The 20,610-nt window shown below is 41.0% G+C and overlaps 1 protein-coding gene and 1 non-coding gene across 2 annotated transcripts in view; both read left to right on the plus strand.

Annotated features, from left to right (window-relative positions):
* LOC126092520 (menin) overlaps positions 1 to 20,610 on the plus strand; it is a 49,172-nt gene that overhangs the window by 15,998 nt on the left and 12,564 nt on the right. Inside the window, exon 4 of the mRNA XM_049908146.1 lies at positions 2,375 to 2,582. Coding sequence (XP_049764103.1) covers positions 2,375 to 2,582 — 208 coding nt within the window. The remainder of the gene's footprint in view (positions 1 to 2,374; positions 2,583 to 20,610) is intronic.
* Trnaa-agc (transfer RNA alanine (anticodon AGC)) lies at positions 3,510 to 3,582 on the plus strand. Its single transcript has one exon. It is a non-coding gene; the product is annotated as a tRNA-Ala (tRNA).

Consider the following 20,610-nt stretch of genomic DNA (forward strand, 5'->3'; position numbering starts at 1 on the left):
CACTACTTCTTCTCCCTTCATCCCTCCCTCCCCCCTCCCTCTCCTCTCTCTCTGTCTGTCTTTAAGATACTGCATAATGCTGTTCACACTTATGCCAGCCAAGTTTAATCAATTAAATCAGAAGGAAAGGTGCTGAGCTGCTAGTTTGGAGGGATAAAAAACAACAACAACAACAACAACAACAACAACAACAGGCCGTGAATCTAGATATTTGTGGGAAGATGGCTAATGAGGTGTGATTTTAATTTTCCTTTGAACTGGTAAGGATTCCCAATTTCTTGCTTTATGTTAAATGGGGGCTTGTTGTATGTTTGCGCACCAGAGCTTTTAACTTGTTTCTGAGCTGTGGACAAGGAAGCAAAGACTACACAGAAACTATTTTTGTGTTTTGTATTGTGATTGTGTATAGCACAGCTCAGCTGATACTGACATTTACTGGAGAAAAAACATTAAGGAGTAAATCTTTGTTTCCCTTTGTCACAACAGCAGAGTTCCTCTCGTCTCTGTGTCTGAATGATCTGCCCATCCTTTTTAACCTTCCCCAATATACCCCTCTCTCCTCCTTCAGGAGGAAGGACCTGTCAGCTTGTAACCTCCCCCTCACTTATCGACCTTAATGACAGTGAAAAATGAAACCGCGTGTACCTAATGGGAATTTTGGAAAAGCAATCGTCACCGAAGTTAACCTGTCGGTAAAGAGGGAGGAAAGGGTTTACATCTAAATGAAAGGAAAAGTGCTAATGAAACTGGTGAAAATTAATTTTGAAAGGGGTAAAGTTAATAAAGAAAGTAAATGTGCAGCCGTTACGTTAACAATTAACTAGCGGTAATTAGGTATTTGAGATTTGGGGGAAATTACGGTCGCCAGTCCTAAGGACAATTACTATAGTAACTGAAAAAGAAAGGTTATTACACATATAATTAGCACTAGAAGCGTGGCAACTGAAGGTTGACACGTGTAGTGTGAAAACTGAAAGTTTGTCAGAAGTAATAAATTTCGCTACACCCTGACTTAATTTAGCAATAGAATTAATAAAACCGGAAAATCGAAAGTTAATTTAGTGACTGAAGTTAATAGTGAGCTTCCTTTCTGAAGCACATCGAAATTCAGTAAATACGGTTAGTCTTGGACTACCTCAACAATCATTTCAAAAGCTACTTGAATCTACGCAATTTAGAAAGAAGAGATTTAACTTTGAACTTGAATTAAATGATTCTGAACAATTAACAATAGTAAAATTTAGTACGTACCAAGCTGAGCTGCAGTCACAGGTATGCTAAAATACGGTAACAAAACTCGCACTCTTAATTCGTGCTTGTGTAATCTAAATATTGTAGCCAGCTATGAAAACTTTAACTGAACTTTGAAATTAAAGCAGTGAAATGCTTTATTATTATTTTAATGCTGGCGTTTGAATTTCAACGACACTCGGGTTCATTCCGGAAAAGGAAGGGAACCTGCTTGGTAATGCAATTGGGACAATGAGCAACAAAGGTTCATGCTAAGTTGCTGTAATTATAGTTACGAAAATGGTACAGTTTGAAAAGCTGAGGTCTGCCATACAGTTCTATAACTTTACGTGCTTCCAGTCTTCCTTGTTGGTTGATTGAAGGTTTGATGCCATCGATCGAGGAGGTGGCGACAGTCACTCATTGTCGGCCGTCGCTGTTGCAGAAGCTGGATGTTGGCGCGCCTTCTTCTCGACACGGTCACCAGGAGAAACGGGCTCTTGATGTGCGCCAGCTAATGCTTCCCGTCCGCGACACCATGTCAGAAACTATCATCGCGAGTCGAGCGCAATTACGTGCTGCCAAACCCCGAAAGCACGGCAACTCGCGGGAGCTTCACGCAACGCACCTGCTCCACTCGCTACTCCAGCCAGACTCCCTCTGCTCAGCCGGCGCTCCACGCGGCAGAGTTCACTACCAAAGATCCTACACACTTTGATTCTTCACACGACCTATCGACGTAATCGTTCGATAGCAGTCTTCCCTAGGCAAGACCCAGCGTAAAAATACAAATAATATTTACGAAACAAACCAATTATACATCGACATAAATGTATAAATATATATATATACAAACAGTAAAACAATTACAATATACAAAGAGACAGAAATGTCATATCTTGAGGTAACAAAGCAAGGAAAAAAAAAATAGTACAATAGATGGAAATAGGAGGATATGCATTTCCAGCGTTACAAGCTCCAAAAGCTAACTTTTATGCTTTTTTTGTCAGTATTGACATTTTTCTTGAAGATAAGTACTGGCCAGCGGTTTTGTTTCATAATATTGTAATTTTCTATGTTTGTAGGTTTAAAAATGGTTGAGTTCCTGTGCAAGATGTTTTATATTGTTTTGCTTTTATTACAGGGAATCTGAGTGACTTGGAGGAAGTAAGTCCAACACCAGGACGACCTCCTTGCAATGCCCTCTTCCAGGAAGCTGTTCTCTCAGCTCGAACATATTATGCAAACCAACATGTTTATCCATACACTTACCAAGGTGGTTATTTCTACAGGCACAAAATGTACAAACAGGCATTTGAAAGTTGGGCTAATGCCAGTGATGTTATAAGGCAGTAAGTAGTTGTACATTATTATATACTAACATGTCTCTTTTCTTTCTTATTCTTTCAATAGTATATATGTATACATTTTAATTAGAGTTTTAATAAGAGCAATAAAAAATAAACAAAAAGGAATCTAAATCTACAGTTATCAGTAGGATCTAAATTGGGGACATCTTACATGACTGAATGGGGCCAGGTACTGAAAAATATTTCTAAAAGAGAATACCAGTTTGAAAGAAATTGGCACCAGTTTTAGATTGCTTATTTGTCATAGTACAAGTGGTTCTATTGAACATGCTTTCTATCTAATAGATTTTGTTGACCCTGCAAAAGTATTCAAATATTGTCAACAACAGAACTGATCTATCTGTCTATATCAAGCCTCAGGTGTGTGTGTGTGTGTGTGTGTGTGTGTGTGTGTGTGTGTGTGTGTGTGTGTATGGAGATGGCCAAGTATTTTTCAAGCCTCCACTGTATTTCTGGGGAAGTACATTCTCATTGCTCTTAATAACCTGTAAGTGCTGTGTATCATTATGAATTAATAGATCTTATAATTAAATGTTTCCCTGAGACATTTAAGTATCTTTTTATTATCTACAATAATGATTGAAACAAACAAAATTAATTAAAATTTGTGCTGCGGCCGGGACTCAAACCCGGGTCTTCTTTGCTTGCTAGGCAGAAATGCTACCATTACACCACCGTCTGCTTCGATCATTATCGTAGATAATAAAGAGAGACTTAAATGTCTCAGGGAAACATTTAATTATAAGATCACCAATGGTACAGGGGCATCCCATTACGTCCATTGCTGGGGTACTTGCTGGTATCGTAGAGCCCAAGCAGTAGTGACAATATGCAGGGGAAAAATGAATTGAGTTTGTGTTGGGGAGGGCACTCAGCTTAGGTAGTTCGTGTAGCAATGTTTACCATTTTACTGCGGTGGTGTAATGGTTAGCATTTCTGCCTAGCAAGCAAGAAGACACGGGTTCAAGTCCCGGCTGCAGCACAAATTTTAATTTATTTCGTCTGCTTCAATCCTTATGAATTAAATTTTCTTATAAAATGCTTTTGGTGATGTATACAGAAATTATAATAATACTTCATCATTTATAGTTATTTTTATAAAGAAGTAAATTCAGACTATAAAGAGTAAAAATTTTTATGTAAATACGGTGTATGACAATCACTTGCCAAGCCTCGAAATGGGAATGAGAAAGTCCTACGGAAAAACACACACAAATGGAAGTCAAATTACAGAAATCTTGAGCTTTCAGAGTGGGGAGTTCTTTTGTAAGACTAAACAGGCAGAGAAAAAAGAAAGAGCTACCGTACACATTTTCTTTGGTGTTTCCAGTTACAGCTAACTTGCGTCATAAGAAAGGTATTGCCAGTTAAAATTTTTAACTATTTTTGCTGTTGATATTTCTGTTGCTGTCATAAGGGTGTGCACACAAAGAATGGAGGTTACGTGTAATGGAGGCCGGTGTGATGCCTCTTGAACCAGTGCCAAGATTATCCCCATATTATCTAATTGGACCGCACACAGTGGCTGTACTGACGGCAATGGGTACGTCCTTGCCTGATAACTGGTATGAATGATATGTTCATTGCCTGTTTAGGAGTGACAGGAGACTGATGTACTTCGACAGAATGGCGGTGCTCTGACATCGGGCACTCTCAAACAGTATTACTGAAACTATTCACTGGAAAGTTTTGATTCTTTGGTTACTTATAACAGGTCTGCCCAAAAGTTCCTGGAAGGAATAATTTTTGGTAGATGCCAATGCTGGATGGTGGGGTGGAGGTCAGCCGGAGAAGTTGGTGGGGGAACTGAGCTGAAACGAGACCAGTGTCAGTCCCCTCCAGGCAGTTGAAGCAAAAGCGTGCTTCATGGACAGATATCTACTGCAAACTCGTTGAGCAAAAAAAATGGGGCAGTTTTTGGAGCGGCATTATGCAGTAAAGTTCTGTGTGAAACTTGGCAAAAATGGGGCGGAGACACTTGAAATGCTTCAGAAAGCCTATGATGACGGGGCAATGAAATAAAGCCCAATTTTCATGTGCCACAAGATGTTCTGGGAAGGTCAGTAGTCTACCAGCGATGACGCCCGCTCAGGATGCCCATCGACATCACAAACTGATGACTCAGTGCAAGAAGTGCATCAAGTAGTGGACAAGGACAAACGATTAAGTGTTCGGATGATTGCAGAGGAGTGTTGAATACCCGAGGAGTGTTGAATACCCGGAACAATCATTGACCACATTTCAACTGAGGATTTTCAAATGAGGAAAGTCTGTGCGAAAATTGTACTGAAAAGGAATTGCATGAGCGCTGTGAAACAGATTCAGAGTTTTTGGACAGGGTGAGCACAGGGGATGAGATGTGGCTCTTTGAGTTTTTTGAGTAATCAGTCTTCTGACTGGTTTGATGCAGTCCACAAGGACTTCCTCTCCTATGCCAACCTTTTCATCTCAGAGTAGCAATTCCACTCTAAGTCATCAAATATTTGCTGGACATATTCCAATCTCTCTTGTCCTCTACAGTTTTTACCACCTGCAGCTCCCTATGGTACCATGGAAGTTATTCCCTGATGCCTTAACAGATGTCCTGTTATTCATCCCTTCTTCTTCTTCTCAGTGTTTTCCTTATGTTCCTTTGCTTCCTTAGCATATCAGTCCATCTAACTATCCAACATTCTTCTCTAGCACCATGTCTCAAATGCGTTGACTTTCTTCTGTTCTGGTTTTCCCATAGTCCATGTCTCACTACTGTACAGTGCTGTGCTCCAAATGTACATTCTCAGAAATTTCTTTCTCAAGTTAAGACCAGTGTTGGATACCAGCAGAATTCTTTTGTCCAGGAATTTCTGTTTTGCCAGTGCTAGCCTGCTTTTTATGTCCTTGCTCCATCCGTCATGGCTTATTTTGTCGCCTTGGTAGCAGAATTCCTTCATCTGCTTTGTGATCCCCAGTTGTAACTTAGTTTCTCGCTGTTCTCATTCTGCTACTTCTCATTACTTTGGCCTTTCATTGTTTTACTGTCAATCCATATTCTGTACTTATTAGACTGTTCATTCCATTCAACACAGTCTGCAATTCTTCTTCACTTTCACTGAGGATAGCTGTGTCATTGATAAATTTATCATTGATAAATTATTTCTCTCTGAATTTTAATCCCACTCTTGAAACTTTTTTTTAGTTTCCCTCATTGCTCCTTCAATGTACAGATTGGACATTAGGGGAGAAAGACTACATCCCTGTCTTACACCCTTTTTAATCTGAGCACTTTGTTGTTAGTCTTCCATTCTTACTGTTCTGTCTTGTACGTATTGTACAAGGGTTGACTGAAAAGTAATGCCTCCACCTTTGTAACTCTTCAACAGTTGGCATCATTGGTATGTGGCAGGTACTGGCTTGTTCCATAGCCTCTTCTCTACAGCTCCTGTTGGCGGGGAGCCTTAGCATTGAACGGTTGTTTTGTCACAGTGTAAAATATAGAACCCTGCACAGGCGGTCGGTCAATGCGATTTAAGCAACGTGCAGTCATTGCATTCCTGACGGCAGAAGGTGTCACCCCAAAGGAGATTCGCCAGAGAATGAAAGCAGTTTATGGTGATTGTGTTGATGTGAATACTGTGCATCGTTGGGGGAGTAAGTTTAAAGATGTTGAGGCGGGAACATCTGACCTGCGTGGCAAACAAAGAGTTGGACGTCCTGTGACAGCAATCACAGAGTTTCGCAAGCAAAATGTTGACAGATTTAGACAATCGTTATATCACTCAGAGAGAAATTGCAAGCACAATCGGCATTTCACAAGAACTTTTGGGTCACATTATTGCTTTGCTTGGCTATTGGAAGATCAGAGACTGAATCTCGTTACTGCATGGCATCCTCCATACAGTCCAGATTTATCACCTCTGACTTCCATCTGTTCCCGATAATGAAAGATGATCTGCGAGTACATCATTGTGCTTCTGATGAAGATGTTGAGGGAACTGTGAGACTGTGGTTGCGGAAACAGTGTGTCGACTTCTTCCGTGACGGCTTCAGAAAACTTGCATTGTGATCTGAGTCGATATCTGCTCCTGGATATGCCTTGCAGTCCAGTATCTGATTTCGGAGTCTGTGCCCGACAGTGAAGTAATCTAAGAGAAATCTTCCAATATTTCTCGGCCTTTTCCAAGTATACCTCCCCTCTTGTGATTACTGAACAGAGTATTTGCTGTTACTGACTGATGTTTATGGCAGAACTCAATTAGTCTTTGTCCTCAGTTGTTCGTACTACCAAGCCCATATCTTCTTGTAACTCTCTCTTCTATTTCCTCCCCAGCAACTGCATTCCAGTCACACATGATTATTAGATTTTCATCTTTACTTTCTGAGTTATCCATTCAATATCTTCATATACTTTCTCTGTCTCGTCATCATCTGCTTGTGACGTCAGCGTGTATACCTGAACCATTGTTGTTGGTGTTGGTTTGCTATCTATTCTGATGAGAATAACCCTATCACTGAACTGTTCACAGTAACTCTCTCTCTCTGCCCTTCCTTCCTATTCGTATTGAATGCTACTTCTGTTATACGATTTTCTGTGGCTGTTGATATTAATCTATACTCGTCTGACCAGAAATCCTAGTCTTCATTCCATTTCACTTCACTCACCTCCACTATATCTAGATTGAGCCTTTTTGAATACAATCTCGAAACAAAGCATCAAATCAGGAATTGGCACACCGAGGAATCTCCTTGCCTGAAAAAGCAAGGATGAGCAAATCGCAAATCAAGGCAATGCTCATTGTGTTTTTTGACAGAAGAGGTGTGGTTCACGAGGACAAAGTCAGCAAAGAGTTTTCTGTGAATTGCTCAAACGGTTGCGCAACAGGATTTGACGCTTCCGAAAAGAAGTTTGCGTCTGTTGGATCGTATGCCGGGACAACATGTCGAGCCACAACGCATTCATTGTCTCGGAGTTGCTGGCCAAATAGGTGTGGCAATGCTGCCCCAGCCACCGTGCAACCCCAGTCTGGCGCCAGATGACTTCTTTTCATTCCTAAGGATCAAAAGAACCCTGAAAGTAAGTTGGCATGGGACGCTGGAGGCGGTAAAAACAGCTTTGATGGCCACACTGAAGGTGATTCCCGTTGATGACTTCCAAAGTGCCTTCAGTGATTGGGTAAAGGGTTGGCAATGGTTCATCGAAGCAGGGGGAGAATCCTTTGAAATGTTGTGAAAAGATTGAAAGCTGGTGTTTATAAAGATTTAGAAAAAAATCACTCTGGAAACTTTTGGGACAGACCCTGTGTATCAGCGTCATGATCAACTGCCTATTTTTTCATTGAAGATTAGATTTATTTAGGAATTATGTGCTTTGGCACACAGAATTCAAATAGTGAACAATGAAAAACAGGAGATGCTATGAATTTACATTTGGCATATTTTAGATCATACATTTCGGTGTATGAAATATTTCTTTTAACTTGGGAGGAGCTCTATACCTACCTCCAGCCTTGAGAAAATGGATTGTATGTAGTGTGTTCACTTCCACTCGTGTGTGCTAAAGATGCAGCAAGAGTGAAGTATTCATAACATAAGTTGTATTTTCTAAAAGCTTTGAGATATCAAAACAAGTTGTCTTCATTCATCACTGACGATGATTTTGTGAAGTGGAAAAAGGGTAAGTTGAAGTTGTGACAGAATCCTGAAGTATGTTTATTAAGCTAGGAATTGAGGACTAGTCAGGTGAATAGCTTTTGAAAAAGTATATTCTCAGTATAAAAATAAACATATTAAGTTCTTCATTTACGTTGTTGCAAACTCATTCTCTTTTCACCAGTTGTTGATGACCCTTAAAAAATCACATTATTCTACTGAAAAATCTGCAGTTGCTCATATATTGTGGTAGATAAGAATGTTCACCATGTTAACCATATGGCAAGATACTCTCCTCTTTGTGTGCTATCACTTGCCAAAAAGTTATTAATTATTATGTGTGGAGTTATCATCAAATGTGCGTTTTTGTAATTGTGCCAAGGCAAAGCGTGTTTATATGGACTTTGTTAAGACAGACTGGTATGACAGTTATACATGTTCTGCAGTTGTTTAGTTCATATATAGCCGAAATGTGTTGTTGTTCCAATGTTGTACATTGTTTTTGTGCTTGAAGATGTTGTAACAATTGAAACCAGTAGAGAATAAACATAAAATTGTACAATAGATGGCACAAATATGCTTTTTCCAAATTTGCCAAAAACTTGTTTTGATATCTTGAACTGTTAAAGATACAACAAATCTTATGAATAGTTCATTCTTGCGGTCTCATTAGCACCTGAAAGTGGAAGTAATTGCATTATGTGGAATCCATTTTCTTGAGACAGGAGGTGGGTATAGATCCCCTGCCAAGTTTAAAGAAAAATGTAACATGTTAGCTACATTTCATACACTGATATGTGTGACTTAACATGCGCCAAATGTCAACTTGCAGCGATTCCTATTTATTGTTGCACTCTGTCACAATAACCTTGGCTATTAACAAAATGTAATTGCTCATATAATTGTGAAGCTTCTGTAGTGAAGTCTGTTGTGATTATGATGAATGAAGCTATAAGATACGAAAGAATAAAACTTTTTTGTTGACTAGTTTCTTTAAAATCGTGTGAAAAAGATTGTAGAGCAACTGGAGCACATGCAACTTTTTGCTTGTAGTGGCACTCCCACACCTTGACAAGCAGGCTAACCAGTGCTCTATTTGTACCCGTAGGTGCATATAACAGTGCTAGATAATGTGGTGAGTCAGTATGTAGACTACCAGCTTTGTTAGTGTTCCCACGCTAAAGCTGTAACCATCCCAACATTTTGATTATAAGCAAGCTTCTTCAACCTCCTGTAATATTTTTCTATCAGAATCGGAATTTTATTGTCTCATAACATACAAATTGGGTATCAGGGAGACTCGTCATAGAATATTTATGTCAAGAACACCATTATTTACCACCAAGAGCTGCTAATAAGATTTCTTTACAACTAACTTTGGCCATGGGCCATCATCAGGTTCGTAAAAGCATTTACAACATGATTGGGCTCAATGGCGTCAGATAATAAAATCCATGAATTTGTCACTATTGTCACTTTGTAATATAAATACATTGTCAATCATATTACAACATCAATCACAAAATGTGTGAGACAGCACACTCATTCAGGCTATATCAACAGTCAACATTAACGCTATGAATGGAGCATTACACATATTGTAGTAGAATATAAAAATGTAGAAAACAAACATCCTTGTCTTTTATACAAATAAAAAAATGTCTATCAACTAGATGAATGCTGCAAGTCAACTCGAACAAAATACCGAGCTGAGAAGTTTTGTATCTTATAATAACAGTATTGATTCGAAGGTAGAAGAGTTAATGATATCCTAGTCACTGCCTCCAAGTCAACAGATAAACTGGGCGTACTGTCTAACATGCAGGCTTCACTTGCTGTCTGTACATGAATATTTTGGTCACATGCCATTACAGTTCTGGTACAGTTACTTGGTATTATTATTTGTGGTTAAGCTGACAGGCTTCTCTCTTGGTACTGCAGACTTTTCTTGCGACTAGTTGGGCTGGTTTTTGGTTATCCTTCCAAATTAATGTTGGCACTTCAGTTTTTGGCTGGAGTACCTCCATTCAGCTTATGACTGACGCAGCTTCAGTGCCCTGTGCAGGTCATCAGATGCATGTGTTTCTATTGTGGCTGAGGAAAAGGTACCTGTAGCGAGTGTATGCAAGTCTGTCTTGAGCCGCCCAGTGGAACAATACAGAGTGATGGGAAGCTAGCTGTGTGCTAAACAATAATTCATTTCTTCTGCATTTGTATTTTCCTCCTTTTTCAACTCAAAAGTACACAGTCAGGTGCTTTTTTTTTTCCAAAATTAATTTCATCACATCTGAGTGCTGTTGATTAGACTTTTCTTTGTCATTGGACACAAGTTGTGCTTTATGTAAACAAAAGATTTACTTAAGATTCAGGATTGTTGAGGTATTCTAGTTGTAGTAGACAACTTACGGAGAAATGACAGACTTGTACAGGTAAGCAGGACTTGATCTGCATTGTCATCCTCAACCCTAAACTGTTGTATTAATCTATAAAATCTCACTAAACAAGACTCTCAGGAAGAGAACTTGACTGACTAGTCATCCTAGAAATGAGTTTGTAAAATCACACAAAACTCTGGAAATGTGACACCTGCTGACTAACTTGCGATAGAATGATCTTTGTTATATTGCCACATCTTTACAAGCATGCTTCTGCACTGTGAAATTCAGTTTCAATAATAGTTTTTTCTTTGATGTTGTTTCTTGTCCTGTATAGAATAATTTTCTTCAGTTTGGCGGTTAATTAAATAAATACATTGTATAATTTCATTATGTCAGATAATATATTCTGTTAATGCTCTCTATTATTTTTCTCACTGTAAAAGAAAATAGTTTTGTTTTGATATACATAGTTATTACATAAAGTACTTTTACAGAATATGCAACATTCTTACACAGAAAGGTAGATAAAAATTAAGATAACTTTCTAAATATTGTAAACTATGCTAAATACATGTCGCTTTTCTATAATACATACTGTATCACGTGTTCGTACATAATAAAACATATAAATTAATAGTACTAAAAGAAAACAGCAATTATATTTACCTCCTGAACAATTATGAAATTGCAACCTTCTTTGATGGAGGTCTTCATTTATAGCTACTGAACTTTGACAGTGATTTTTCCCATGGATTTCAGTGACACAACATACACTGGAATTCATCAACCAGTAACAAGATATCAACACCAGAAATCACTGTTCTTGTTGTCAGGAGAAGTGGTCTCACAAATGTCTGTCCCACTATACCAAATGTAGTAACTCTGGGACAGTTTGTTTGTTTATTATTATTATTATTATTATTATTATTATTATTATCATCATCATCATCATCATCATCATCATCATCATCACATTAAGTGTTCAGAATGTTGACCCTGAGTGTTAATGCATGCTCTAAAGTGATTCCAGGCAGACAACACTGCACATTGGATTTCATTTCAATTTATCACAGCATAGGCCCATTTCATGACTTTGGGAGTTGTCAGTTTTTACGTGTTGACCTCTTGTTTTCCCTGCAGGTGAAAATGCAAAGATGTTGAGTATGGTGAGTGTGCAGGCCAGTTTGGGTTTCCAAATAACCAATCCAACAATTTCTAAATACCATATTTACGTAAATCTAATGTGCACTTATTTTTACCATATGCTATATACAAAATTAGGGTGCCCATAAGATTCGGTTGCACATTACGTCCGAGGACAAACTTGAATCCGTCTGTGAAAGGAGGAAAAATGTGCAACCTGTGACTTGCGACACAATAGGAAACAAAGCAAAAGGGGTGGCTGCAGTTCTTACTATACCAAGGCAAGAGTTTGAGGCTAGCTGTGGGTGGATTGATTGCTTTATTAAATAGGTGGGTTTATCTCTACAACAACTTACAACAGTATGACAAAAGCTTCCACAGGATACTGAGAAAAACTTAAAAAGAATTTTTGTGGTATGTCACAACACTTTGGCCAGAGAAGAATTTTTCAGTGGGCCAAATAACCAATGCTGATAAGTTTCCAGTTTGGTTTGATATGACATGTAATTACACGTTTGACGGGATGGGGACCAAAGAATTTACCATTGAAACATCAGGATATGAAAAACAGTGCAAAAGGATAATGCTGGCTCTTGCAGTAGATGGGTGCAAACTTCACCCTTTCTTAATCTTTAAGCAAAGAACAAGGCCCAAGACCCTTAGGAATGAATTGTTGTTCCCTGATGACATTATTGTTCAAAGTCAAGGGAAGGGATCTATGATTGGAACTTTAATGCTTGACTATCTCCAAAATGTATGGGAAGTCCATCTTTGTGGGCTTTCCAAACTACCACCAATGCTTTGTCTTGAAGCATTTCATGGTCATCTCACTGATGACTTAAAAAAGAAGATCCACAGCCTAGCCAGTGATCTTGTTATATTCCTCCAAGAATGACTTCTGTGTTATAAGCCATGGACGTTAGTATACATAAACCTTTTAGGTTATGTACTGGAACAGTACAAAAAATGGAATTGCGAACCAGCACTCCCTGAACTGATTCCAAAAGAGAAAATTATGCATTCTGCGCTCAACATTACTGCACACTGTGTTCTGCGCTCAACATTACTGCACACTGTGCTTGTGCTACCCGGAATAGCATCGAAACACCATTGACCATAAAATCATTCAAGAAATGCCGTATTTCAAATATTCTGGATGGCAGTGAAGATGATGATGTTCTAGAATGACATTGATGATGATGAGGAAAGAGGAAAGGAATCTGTTTCTGATGTAGGTCTCTCCGAGGATACCGGTAATTATAACATTAGTGAATAATGGTGAGTAATGCCTGTAATTTATAGTATGTTTGTTTGTATGTTGTGCAGGTAATTAAGGCAGGCACTATTTTTAATTAAGAACTGTGTCACGTGACAAATTGTTGTTATTTTGATACTTCATGTGTACCCCCATTGTTGTTTAAAATAAATTTAGCATATCAGTGATGCGCCAACAAACTTGTTTGTGATTTCAATTTTTAAAATTATGGTGCACATTACATTTAATGGTGCATTAGATTCACATAAATACGGTATTGTGTTAAGAAGGCCAGTAATTAATTGTGCCAATTGAGGAGAGTGTCTGTCTTGTTGGTACCAATTGGATTGCGTAATGTCCAGTGGAATGCCTTCCAATAACTGTGGCAGCGTATCTGTGAGGAGGTAAAGAAACTTGTGGCCATATAGAGACCTGTTATTAAAATGAAGACCAGTGATGTGATTCTCGAAAAGCCTACATCACACCCTGACAAAGCGAGATCATTGCTTGTTTCTCTCCAGGGCTGAAGAAGTGCCCACGGTTTGTACACAGTGCTTTATCTATAAACATAATCTTGCATAGAACTGCCACATCCCTTTGCAGTTTTCATTGACACAATTCGGAGAACTGAAACACATTATGAAGGTCATTATGACATGAAGTCATTGATGGAGTGAAGTATGAAAAGGATGAAATGCATTGGAACATGTTATTTGTAGAACACTCCTTTTTTGATCTCATTGACCCACCCAAGCTGCCTCGTAGTAACATGTGGATGGTTTGTTACTGCTGCTAAAATGTTAGTTGAATTTCAGTCATTGGTTGCTGTTCTTTTTTGTTGGTGTATTTTAGTCTTCTCATTTCCATTTTCTTGAAATTTGTTTATAATGGATGCAAAGAAAAATTTTACAACTGTACACATTGATGTGTGAAGACTTCTGCACCACTTGTTAGTAGCAGACACAGTGGCTGTGCCAAAGAATGATACGGCGTGGAGTTTTACAATTGTTTATTGAACTTACTTTACAATTTCTCCCTCGCCGTTGCTGCCCAGCCCTGCGGATCCCTCTGCCTGGCTGCTGCTGCAGTGTTGATTCTCCGACAATGCGCGCATCACGCGCCGCTGATCGTTCTTGGGAGCCTCAGGCCACCAGTGCTCCGCTGAAGCCAGGATGCCCTGTGATTGAGATGAACTCGTTGGCACTTGGCGCCCCAGTACGGCATTCCCACGGAGCCACGTTGCTGTGAGGTCAGCTGCCAACGCCTGCTGCACTGGTGGCTGGGAAGCCGTCAGTTGCGATGTCCGTGAGGTCCTGTCATGAACGGACCACGCGCCGTGGGGCCGGATTGCCGTGAAGTCCGGGTGTCAGTCCGTGGCGGCGCCTGTGACCAAGACCACACTGCAGCCGGTCCTGCTGGAAGTTCTCGCTGTATTTAGTCAGCCATGGTGCCGACCGAACTCGGGCCGACCTCCAGAGCTGAAGTTGACATCTGGCGGCGAACGGATGACTCCTGCGAGGTGGAACAGACTTACGGAATCGGCACCTATGAAGATTGAACATTCAGACACGGACCACGTCCGTCCTCAGATCCGAACTGCTTCCTAATGGCTTCTGTCTGTTGCTGCCTGCGCTCCACTATTTATATCCGGCAGGAGGACATTTTTTACCCTCGGTGGTAGCTTTTTGTTATTACTCCCGCAGTATATTGCAGCGTAACTTAGCGTGCTGGCCTCACTTCCCCTTACTCAGCAATCTCCAGGCTTCGCTCGGTCTGTGTGCGTCCTTGCGTCAGTCTGTTGGTAGACTGCTGCTGTCAGCAAGGCTATCTGTGCCTGCCTACTTCGCAACGCCTCGGTCACCAGCATGCCTTTGTTTTGCCATTCTCCACTGCGTGAAGCAACGCTTACTACATGTGGCCGCAACACTGCCTCCTCCTGAAAATTAAATTCGTCCTCGAATTTACCGTATACGTTAACTCTAGTTCTATCCTATATTCTACTTCTTCCCCATATACATCCAGGTTGTCCTGACTCATACCCTACTGGTAATCCATTCTACAGGAATCTCATGGAGTGGTCTTGCAATAACATGCTGAATACTCCGTTTTAATAAGACATATACCACACTGATAAATACAATCGACACGGTAATAGTACTGGTTGAAATTTCCATGGTCACTATGCTACGTTTCCGCCTGGTATCGTACTCCTCCACATGCCTTAATAATTGCTGCATTGAAATTTGGCCTTTCTCCGAATCTACTAGTTTATCTACCGTTTGCAATAGTGTAGCATCCAAGGTGGTGTTAAAATACATCAGATTTTCTCCTGGAGTGATGCTGAATGACGCATCTGGCCAGTACAGCGTCAGATGAGTATCTGTAACCTTGGTGACTCCTGTGACTGTTGCTGGTAAGCTGAAATGATCCCCTACCATTTCACTATTTGTCCCGTTGATTAGCAAACCACTGTCCAATTCCCATTGTCATAACGCTTGGCTGATATCCTCTCTGTAGCGAATACTGAATACAACCAATGCCTCCCAACTTGCTGAAAATGTGGCGTAGGCTTCACTATTATTCTCCGACACTCCGAAGCTTCTGCTTCGGCCCTAAATAACTGGATCCCACGCGACCCCTTGTCCGTGAAAAAACCTGTGATGGACAAACGGAAACTTGATCCATTAGACATCTACTCAACTCTAAACTCGACATAGTAGCATGAGTATCCCCCTCCTTAGAAATTAATGAAACCTCCTGTGTCCTGAACTGTACACCCTTCCCCATGCACCCCCATCTGACCGGATAAGGATGCACTGTGTAACAGTGATACTGTCTCTCCACACTAGTTACTGGAAATCTAATCTCTATATACATCTTAACTAGATCCGTTATTACCTTAATCCTAGACATATGATAAAGAAGTGACATACTCGCTTCAATTATTGGCACTACATGCTCTACCCCCTTTGGAAACTCTCCCTCTTCCTGCTTCAGACTCCATCGGAATTTTTCTGGTGACCTCAACGTCAAACTCACCTGCCCGTGCAATGCGTGATGTACTGCCTTTTGCAATTCGTCCATCCTCACTCTGCATCACCAATGCTGTTAACCAGTTCCCGCAGCAATTTAGCCATTTCCAGCTTCCTGTCCGCTATATCCAATCACGTTTGTACTTATTCAAGATCGGTATTCAATGATTTCTGTGTTTGTTCTATATATGCTCGTAACCCTGTAGCCATCCCACGCACCACGCGTGTCACATTCAACAACTCTGTACCTAATTCCCGTATCCCTGTTGTGTGTGTATATACACTAACTTCCCTATGCTTTCCTCCCTGTCGCGAATAACTGTTAAAGAATTGTTCAAAACCTCAATATCGTCTCTATCCGCTGTTCCAAAAATTGTTTTCAGCAATTTCCCACCTGCATTCGACCAACCCCTCTTTACGCCCTTTCTTCTCCCTGGAATCATACTCACGACTTGGCGCAGTTGTTCCCTTATTTCCTTACATGACCTATCCAAAGCCTCGTACTCTTCTTGCACGTCCCGTAATATTCCATTCTTAGATGCAACCATTTCCACACTCGATACCACCTCCTGTAGCTGCCGCATCTCATTCCTTACCTGCAGGATGTTGAGTACCAGCCGAAGTATCCACTTGTGACTCGTGATGACCACATTCGGTTGTTTCACGAACAACACCCCACTTCGCAGCAGCATATCCTGTACCTGGCCAGCTTGTGTCAGCTGCCAGAGGACTACGCCCCATACTATCCACTTGTATCCCATCCTGCGTCACCTACAGAATGGAGAGAGAAGGAAAAAAACTCCCATCACTACCCCTTAATACCCATAAAATAACCCTAGTCCATGCACAAAAATAATACACACAAGATAATTACTGCTAACTGCACATCCCTCGAACGCAACTTATACTTCATACCCGGTTAACTGTCTTCTTCTGTCGCTTCTTTTCGCTTTCTGCCAGAAGTAGTAGTACATATACACGGATCTACTACCCCCTGGAACGGCTTAACTCTACTAACGTGATCCACCGTTGTCTTGGTAGACAATTGTAATTTTGCATTGACAGGTGATGTCATTTCCACTACCTGGTACGGTCCCTGGAACTTGTTTGTGAACTTCTTGGTTCTCCCTTTTGGAACATATGGATTAGCTAGTAGCACCCATTGGCCTACTCTGTACTGTGCCAACTTCCTCGTTGTACCTCCCATCCGTTCTTGTCGTTGCAACGCTTTCGTGTTAGCTCGTCTAACTCTCTGCCATTCTTCCTTAATGTTTTTCGTAAATTGCCTTACATGCTCATCCCCTGCTCCCACCCTTGGACGAAGCATGTCAAAAGGTGATTGCATCTTCCGCCCATACACCACGTCGTACGGCGACAATCCTGTCGACGTATGTACCTTACTATTATATGCACCGGTTACGAATTTCAAGTACACATCCCAGTTGGTGTGTTGACTATTTACATAGTGACTCAACATCTTAGCGATCGTGCGATACAGTCTCTCCGTTCGTCCGTTTGCTTGCGGGTGGAATTGACTAGTCCGTAGTTTCTTTACCTTCAGTAACTTAAACCGTTGCTTCATCAGATCAGACGTGAAATTAGTACTTTGATCCGAGATTAAGGACTGAGGTATCCCATACCTGAGTAACCAATTATTAACTAAAGCTTGTGCCACTGTACTTGCATTCTGTTCTGGTAATGCGACCATGATTAAATACCTAGAAAAGTGGTCAATCACTGTTAACACATACTTATTCCCTGCTGCACTCCTATTAAATGAGCCTAATACATCAATTCTGATTTGTTGGAAAGGTCTGTCTACCTCTGGTAATCTTTGAAGCTGGATCTTCTGATGGCTCAAGTCCGCACGCTGTGAGCATGGCACACAATTCCTGACGTACTCGTCCACGTCTTGACGTCGTGTCCTCCACCAAAATTTCTCCGTTATTTGCCTATCCGTAGCTCTTCTCCTGCCATGCCCTGAAAGAAAATGGTCATGCACCTGTTGCAAAACTTCAGATCTTAACGCTGCTGGTATGACTACCCACGGGCCACATTTTGTTGACCTGCAAAGTAACCCATCCTGTATTAGGAACTGTGGTTGCTTTCTGAACAATTGGCATCACTATCCATGTCTTGTGCCCTTTTCCACTCATCTTCAGTCACCCGTGTTACTTGTAATGCTGCCACTTTCCTGCTCAATGCGTCAGCATTGGCATGTTTCACACCTGGCTTGTGTATTACCTCATAATCGAACTCACTGAGTTTCAGCACCCATCTCACTAGCCTACTCGCTGGGTGTTTCAGACCTAATAACCATTTCAGAGCTGAATGATACATCACAACCTTAAACCTTCTACTGTACAGATAACATTGAAAGTATGAAATCCCGTATATTACCGCTAACAATTCCTTCTCCGTCGTGGAGTAATTTTGTTCCGTCTTGTTAAGTTGACAAGACGCGAACGCAGTCGGATGTTCTTTGCCATCAATTTCTTGCCCAAGTACAACCGCAAGAGCGTGATTAGACGCGTCAAATTGTAGTATAAACTCCTTCGAAAAGTCTGGAAACTTCAAAACTGGATCTGTCAGTATCTGTTTCAACTCTCAAAATGCTTTCTCGCACTCTGATGTCCACTGGAAGGTAACACCTTTTCTTAGCAACTTAGTAAGTGGCTTCACTATTTCTGCGAACCCCTGTACGAATTTTCGATAATGGCTCGCAAAACCAATGTATGATTGCAGTTGCTTAACCGTTTGCGGAACCGGAAAATCTTGTACTGCAAAAGTGAGACTAGGATCTGTCCATACCCCGTCCTGACTGATAACATGCCAGAGATAATTTACTTGTGCTTGTGCAAAATGCCATTTGTCCAAACTTAATGTTAGCCGTGCTGCCTCTAATCTTTTAAACACCTCTTCTAACCGTTCCACATGCTGCTCTATATCTCTTGAAAAAATTATAATATCATCCAGATACACCATGCATTTTTTCGGTTTCAACCCGCGAAGGAATACATCCAACACCCTCTGAAATGTTGCTGGAGCGTTTTTTAGTCCAAACAGCATTCTTTTATATTCAAATGACCACAGTGCAGCGTAAATGCTGTTTTTGGCCTGTCCTCTGGACATACTTAATTCTGGTGATAACTGCTTCGCAAATCCATAGTGGAGAAAAATTTACACTGCCCTAGGTTGTCTAACATTTCTGTGATATTCGGAATCGGATATACGTCCGCCACTGTCCGTTCATTCAAATGTCTGTAATTGCAACAAAAGCGAAATTTGAAACTTCCTGGCAGATTAAAACTGTGTGCCAGACCGAGACTCGAACTCAGGACCTTTGCCTTTCGCGGGCAAGTGCTCTACCGACTGAGCTACCCAAGCACGACTCACGCCCCGTCCTCACAGCTTTACTTCTTCCAGTACCTAGTCTCCTACCTTCCAAGGTAAGAGTGCTAGTTCTGCAAGGTTCGCAGGAGAGCTTCTGTAAAGTTTGGAAGGTAGGAGATGAGGTACTGGCAGAAGTAAAGCTGTGAGGACGGGGCGTGAGTCGTGCTTGGGTAGCTCAGTCGGTAGAGCACTTTCCTGCGAAAGACATAGGTCCTGAGTTTGAGTCTCGGTCTGGCACACAGTTTTAATCTGCCAGGAAGTTTCATATCAGCGCACACTCTGCTGCAGAGTGAAAATCTCATTCTAAAAGCGAAATTTTTTCGACCCGTCCGGTGTCTTCGTCGGAACTAGGACAGTGCTACTAGACAAAGATCTATTACTGTGCTGAATTATCCCATCTTCCAGTTGTTGCTCTATTAATTGCCCTACTACTGGTTGTAATTTGTTTGGTAGTCTGTATGGCTTACGATACACTGGAGTGTGATTCCCTGTCAGAATACTATGCTGTGTTATCGGTGTAGCAGGTAACGTACCCTGAGCTTCAAACAGTGCTTTATACTTTAGTAATAATGCTTCCATACCCGAACGATCAATTCCTCTCAAATGATTTACCTTGTCACGAAGTACAGACGTGCCCACTGTTTGCTTTATATCATAGTCTAGCCTTGAACTATCGATGTCCTCTTCATCCATTAACTCTACTGTGGCTATTACTAATCCCTTCGGCAGATCGACTTCATCCCGCCCTAAGTTATCTAAACTCACCCGGAATCATAAACTGCCCATTTATGTCTGTTACCCGCGATACACTCCTACGAATAAATCAATGCTTTTCGTCTAAAACCTCATTACTCAGTAGTGGCTCTACCAAGAATAATCCCTGCTGTGGCACAAAGACATCCACCGGTACCCAGATCAACTTCCCTGTACCTGTTCGTACTTTGTCACACGAAATCACCTTTAATGCACTTGTAAGCAGTTTAGTTGGTATCACCTTAGCTATTGGTACGCCTTGCGACTCCGAAACATTTGCAAGGGCTGTACCCATTGAGAACAAGTTCCCATCGTGTTCCAGCGTATGTTGCGAAAGGTCAATTTTGGCGTGATGTTTAATCAGAAAGTCCAACCCAAGTATCGCTGAAAATCCCTGTCCCACAGTTGACAACACCTCCATTTGCTCCTGG

Source organism: Schistocerca cancellata, chromosome 7, assembly GCF_023864275.1.
Source record: "Schistocerca cancellata isolate TAMUIC-IGC-003103 chromosome 7, iqSchCanc2.1, whole genome shotgun sequence".
Classification (NCBI taxonomy): domain Eukaryota; kingdom Metazoa; phylum Arthropoda; class Insecta; order Orthoptera; family Acrididae; genus Schistocerca; species Schistocerca cancellata.